Source organism: Lupinus angustifolius, chromosome LG05 (genome assembly GCF_001865875.1).
Source record: "Lupinus angustifolius cultivar Tanjil chromosome LG05, LupAngTanjil_v1.0, whole genome shotgun sequence".
NCBI lineage: Eukaryota > Viridiplantae > Streptophyta > Magnoliopsida > Fabales > Fabaceae > Lupinus > Lupinus angustifolius.
The window spans coordinates 18,800,775-18,807,689 of record NC_032013.1 but is presented as its reverse complement, the minus strand read 5'-3'; the positions used below and the strand labels follow the sequence as shown (position 1 = coordinate 18,807,689).

Here is a 6,915-nt window from a genome sequence, read left to right as displayed (position 1 = left end):
CTTCTATTGTTGTAAGGCTTGAAACTTCGCTATTGAGTCCTTGATGACAAAGCATAGGATTTTTGGTTGCGGTTTAAGGGCTTTCCCCTTCCAAGTCCTTGCCCGAAACTCCTTTGGGGTCCATAGGAATTTCTAGGTGGTACGACATTTTTTAACGCTGCATTCCTTGCCTTCACGCCTTCCTCATAAAGTTGGCATATGTTAACTAGAGTTGAAAAGTTTGGTATCTGCTGATGTACAAACATCACTTTCAGGTCCTGTGTGAGTCTGTCCTCAAACTTGGCTCACTTAGACCTTTCATTCCCCACTTGATTATAGTGTGGGGCATATCTCACCAAATCTTCAAATTTTGCAGCATATTCCCCAACTGTCATGTTCCCCTGCTGCACGTAGGAATTCCATTTCTTTCTTGGTTCTCATATCCGTAGGAAAGTACTTCTGCAGAAATCTATCTTTGAAAGTTGTTTAGTTGACAACTTATTGTTCATGCACCATCTGGCGGCTACTAAACTCCCACCAGTTTTCAGTCTCCTTAGTAAGTATATAGGTTGCATAGGTGACCTTCTGCTCCTCAGTGCACATAAGTGCCCAAAAGATCCTCTCCAATTCCTAGATCTAGTCATCTGCAGCATCTGGTGCAAAACCTCCTTCAAACTTTGGGGGTTGATGACTACAGAATTCATCCAAGCCCCTATACTAAGCCAATCCTTGAGTTGGTGGTTTTTGTTGATGATTCAATTGATGCAAGTTACCATTCACATTCTGAATCGTTATAGTCATTGCAGCCGTGAAGTCCAAGTTAGCAGTTCCATGTCCAACCATCTTAAATATTTGAATATTAGACGTGTGTGAGATACTTCTTCCATCGAAATTATTCATAGATTGTATTTCCAACTGAAAAATACAAGCAAACACTTAAACACAAAAGTCAAACAAGAAAGCATGTGAGGCCATGCCCAAGGTCGGATAGAAAATAACTACTATGATACCATGTTGTAAGGCCCCGAAAATTACTCCAAAAATATTGCTCAAAAATAGGTAATTTTTTTTTAATAATGTAATATAAAATTTGTTTCCTTATATTCGTCTCATTTTTGGAACATCACTTTACGTAATATACGTTGCGGAAAAATAAAAAATTGTTACCTAATGGTAACAAAAAATAACTCAACATATCTTTGAATAATTCTTCATTGACAGAACGGGAAACGTTAGTACAAAATACAAGACAAAATTCTGATCGTCGCCCAAATAAAACTACTCAAAAATACCCTACACAAGTACCCTTTACACTAAAGCCAAAGAAATAGCCAATGGTGCCTAAAGGCCAACTCCAGCACTAGCAGGGATGCTAGAGCACTCGCTCAGATCTTCTTGTATCTCAGAATCCAAGGAGAGGCCTATCACCTCTATAGAATCCTCTATGTTCACTAGCTCCACACACTCGTCGTCATTAGGCTTTTGTTCCCCTACGGTATTCGCCCCTAGATCGGGCATGGTCCTCCGAGAAACCCTCCTGGTTGGTAGGGAGTTCATCACTTCATTCCATGTCCTTCGTCTCGTCAACGGTCCTGCCTCGGTTGATCTCCAAGAAGTCGAAGCCTGAGAGTCTGACTTCGTACGCGTGGGCCTCCTGCCCGATAAGGTGAAAGAAGCTTATAAGACTACATGTTGTGACGGTAGGCGCGTAGTGGAGCCGGTGCATGCCATCTCCCGCTCCAGACCGCACGGACCTATGTAGGTATATCTATCTACTTCAACTCTCCATGCCCTTCCAGGGACATGGTGAATCGGTAGCTCCGAATCCTAGTCGTATTGTCCATCTGACGAGAACATGTCCGGAAAGCAAGTAATAGACAAGAAAAAGGGAGTAAGACATCTAATGAATATTATTCATTGACGGCATGTAATTACACATAATATCACATCCAAACATACACACATAATATATACAATATATTTCACAAACATAAATGAAAATGATGAATAATGTTATAACTTAAACCATGAGGATCAATATCCACGAGCTCAATGTATGAATGTTATGTTTATTTCATCCATCCTTACACCAATACCCTCCCAATAAACTATTCAGAAATAACCGAGAGTACAAGTCCCATAACAAGCCGATTTGAATGCACCAAATTATTCCTCGTAAGGATATATGATCGATCTGTTCCAAAAGAACTATCCATTTTAGGACGATGTCGTATCAAACAAATTCTGGGCATCCTTCTCATCGATCCTAATTGCAAATATGGCTTGTCGTAGATTATCTAGTTTGTGCTGTGAGAACTGTCTGATCCAACATAATACCTCATCTATAAATATAAGGGACTCGTCTCACCTAGGCTCTCCCTCAAGACTTTGCTGACGAAACACTGCCATCGCCATCCCTCTCAACATCGCGGGGCTCGTTCATCTCTCATAAATTTCCTCTCCATTATCCATAATGAGTATGCACACTAACCGAGGTTAGCCAATTAAATCTTTTAATCATTCTTTTACACGATTGGCCCATCCTAAGACATCTCCCAAATGAATGCTTCTTATGGGACCCAATCTCCCGTCGTCACGTAATAGAGGAATAACATCCTTACCACTACGAACCATCACAGAATCTCCTAGACGACTACATGGCCAAGCCTCTTACGGTCAAACAACCTCGCTGCATGGTATCATGTAATCCTTTTTGGGCATTGCCCTAATCATGACATCATAGTCGGAAACCTTGCCCTAAATGGGCGCAATAACGAAGGAACTTGTATAAGTTTGTAGATTTGGGCATCAGACTCAATCATCTGAGTCACGGTCTTCTCGATGTGTAAATACACTTCACACCCAAGCTAGAGCTATTGTCGAAGCAATTAAACAATTAGAAACAGTAAAAAATATTGTCTGTCTCTCGCTCAAGCGAGAGATTGTCGCTCAAGCGTCAAACTCACCAAAATAGACTCAATTCTCTGCCTGACTCTCGCCCAAGTGAGGGACTATCACTCAAGCGACCAATCCACCAAAAACGGGTCGATATACCTATCTTGTCCTCGCCCGGGTGAGGTACGGTCGCACAGGCACCAAAACTGCCCAAAACAGGCCAAGCTTATTACCTGGCCCTCGCATAGGCGAGAACCACTCGCTCAAGCGAGGGTAGCTTGCCTAGGCGAGGGTGATCTAGAGGCCAGAATCACTACCTCGCCCTTTTGGGCCACCTAGTCAAATGCCTCCGCTATTTTCGATCCCTACGTGTTATAATTCTTCGAGTGGTATTCCTTCGTGGTTAACTACCATATTACTTAATATTTTAAGCTATCCTAAGCATACAACTTAAGAAATTATCCATACAAAATCCAGCCACACAAATATTTGATTAAGTACGGGTTTTCTTAATACACAAATATAATTCCAAACTTTTGAGATAGTTTAGGAGATCCGGGTGTCATATTCGGACACCACTATGTTACGATGTATTCTATCTCACATTAGATTGTCGCGTGCTTGACTTCCTTTACGTGAGAGTGGGTTGGTCGTCCGACTTCGAAATCTTCATATTTAACTCATTTATGAACTCAATCACTTTCATCCATCCGGTTCAACATTCATATTTTTGAACTATCCTTTATCCTCGAAAGTCTTGTTCCTGATTTCAAACGTTTTCAAGGTAAGATTTTAATAAAGTTTACATTTTTATCACCGCATAGATTTATATTTTCATGGAGACTTTTTAAGCCATACTTCTCCATTTTAAGGCAAGTTTCTTAATTAAAGTCCACAATTTTAAAATCAATATCTCCCAAGTTGATCTTACCATTTTAAAGCAAGTCATCTTAAGTAAATTTCATATTTTGTATAATAGTTTTCCATGATTATTTCAACACATTCTTGATAGTGTTGATCTCATACTTAAAACAACATTTAAAATCAACATTTATTAAGTTACACTTACCACTTTAAAGTAAGCTTACGTTAACAATGTTCATACCATAACTAATCAACCATCCAAGACTTCATAACACTTTAAGTTTATAAAGTCAAGACTTTTATAAGTCATCTTTTATCCCAAATCATTACTTGAACTTGGAAGTCAAAGAATAACATTTACAAATCAAACTTTTAACTCATAATATTTTAAAACAACGTTTTTTCACAAAACTCATCCATAAATATTTTGGATTTCCAAGTTAGAACTAAACTTTTCCTAAACACTATAGGCCATGATTTAGACCTAATGCCAAGAAAAGTTTTGATTTTTCAACTTATCAATAAACACCTTAAAGGTTCATTTGATGAAAAAATCATCACCTTTAAAATACATTCAAACGTCAACATTAAAAATATACTATTCTAAACTTGTCCAAGGCCATGATTTTTCCAGCAAAAAACAAGTGGAAAAATCCAAACTTTACATGGTTAGAATATTCCTTAAAGGTTCCTTTGATATACACACCATCACCTTTAACCATGTTTCAATACCAATATTTATTTCTAGTATTAAATCCAAAAAAACAATTATTTTACACTTGTTCAAGGCTATGGTTTCTCAAGCCAAAAACAAGTGAAAAATTTCAAACTTTACATGGTTCAAAATTTTTTAAAGGCTCCTTTGATTTCAAAGTCATCACCTTTAACTAAATAAAAAAAAATCCAAACTTTTTAAATATAAAAAAAACTGCCCCATGAACACAAAGAGATTATGGTTTCAAAACAACTTTCTAAGTTCAAGAAAGTACCTATTTAGATTTTTGAACATAAAAAGAGTTAGGAAGATTATTAGAATATTACAACGGCGGGAAATGTTCATAACATACATATAAACTTCATACTAAAATTTTATAAACATCTAATGGCTAGATATTAAGAGATGAAGAAATCAAAATGAAGAACTATGAAGAACTGCCTTGAGAGATCTTTAGAAAATGCAAAGTGAAGAGAAAATGTAAAAATGCCAAAGCTATTCTCTTAGATAGATTTTGACTCCTTAAAGAGAAGAAATCTGATTTGGGGAGGGAAAAAGTCAATGGTTTTTCAAAAAGTAGTTTGTGTAAGAGATAATGTGAGTGATTTAAGGGATTATGTGTAAGAGGATATGTACTTTTGCTTGTTTAACATGCAAGCCTCTTACATGAAAGTGATGTGATCTTTTCAGCGAGACATTCTTGATTTAACCATGCCCGAGTATTGTCAGCTAATATTTGGCCGGATATTAAAAGTCTCCTGATTTTGGTTTACGGTTAGAACTTCGAAACACAAAATTCGGAGTGAAAATATTTAGAAATGTGTTCTAGTTGAACTTGATGTCTATCTTGACTCCAAATAATATTTCGAAGCCAATGGCACAATCAGAATTCAATTTCGAGTTACGGAACTCAAAAACACGTTACCGGGCCAAATTCGAGCGAATTTAGACCCGACAGTAGCTCAAAAACCTTTCGTCACTGAAAATTACGAAAATTTACCAAAAAATAGAAAATCACAAAAAAAGACTAACAATCAACTATTGTTTAGCCTAAATCAATACTTATTAATTTCTAAAATTAATCATTAGTAAATAAATAATTAATAAAATATACACAGAAAATTCACGGTGTTACATCTTTGTTATCTAGTACCTCTATCTGAGGTGCTAATGTGGTAAGCTCAGTCCATTTCAAGAATCCTCTCTACTGATCACAAAGTAGGCAAGGGGTGTCAAAGACTGCTTAGTTTACATGTAGGATTATCTTGGTCATATGAGTAATGAATCTAGACCATCATTGGACTATCCTACCTAAACAATCCCTAATGGCTTCCTGGTGAATTATCATAAGTGTCGCCTCTATCCAAATCCACAATAATTTTTTTATCATCATATCTTTCCATTTTCTCCAATTATCATCACATCTTTCCAATTTTTAGCACATTAAGTATTTTAGTCACGATTTTATCAATTTTATTTAGAAAAGTATCACCTATGTAGTCTCAATGCATTTTTACTATTCCATGTCCTCAGGGCGAGCTCAAGACACAACTTAGTGATATCCAAAATAAATGGGTAAAGCCTCAAGTATCACTACACTTTCACATGTGTGGTTAGCCATAGGCTCTCAACAAATCTAATATTTCAAAAAATATCACCTAAGTTAGTTGTCTTAGTCCCAATGTATTTTTATGACTCCATGTCCTCAAGACGAGATCAAGGCACTAACTTAGTGATCCAATATCAACGTGCAAAGCCCCAAATTCGAACTTATGTATTTTCATATCAATACAACCTTGTAAGAAAGAAGAACCATGACATTCAATTCACATCCTCTTTAAAGCAACTGCATGGCGACAACATAATGATTGCAATTGGGATATTTCCAAATTACAACATTGTCAAAATCATTTAGCATGTAAAAAATATCAATTTATCATAAGTATTCACATGCATACAAATATAATTATTTAACAATCTTTCATGATGATGTATACAATAAGTAAGTACCTCATATCATTGTAAACAAAAACGAATTCGTAGACATATATTTCCAACAAATCAAACATATAATACTCAATACATCGTCATGAAAAAGATTAATGACTCTTATGTAGAAAACAAGTTTCCATAGGAATTCCTAATCTACAAGACTCTTCGACTTTAGAGGGCTTTAGAGAGAAAGACTTCAATGAAATATTCTAAGACCACATTGGTCTTCTCCCTGACCAGAGTTTATGTAAGCTCCTTGCTCAACAATCAAATTAGCTCTCTTCAACTTTAGAATCTTTTCTGATGTACATGCCAATAACACTCAAGACAACAAATCAAATTCTACTCTACCTAAAACTAACAACTAATCAGATCAACCATTTATAAAAATACTACACATGTAAAATAAAATAAAAAACATATTACTTTGTTTTATTAATATGTACATTATATATATATATATATATATA

At 36.0% G+C, this 6,915-nt stretch overlaps 1 protein-coding gene across 1 annotated transcript in view; it reads right to left on the bottom strand.

The window, feature by feature from the left end:
- Positions 697-6,915, bottom strand: part of LOC109347044 — a 19,510-nt gene continuing 13,291 nt past the window's right edge. The window contains exons 2-3 of the mRNA XM_019586774.1: positions 1,333-1,633; positions 697-894 (exon numbers count right to left, since the gene is read on the bottom strand). Of these exons, the coding sequence (XP_019442319.1) occupies positions 697-894; positions 1,333-1,633 (499 nt within the window). The remainder of the gene's footprint in view (positions 895-1,332; positions 1,634-6,915) is intronic.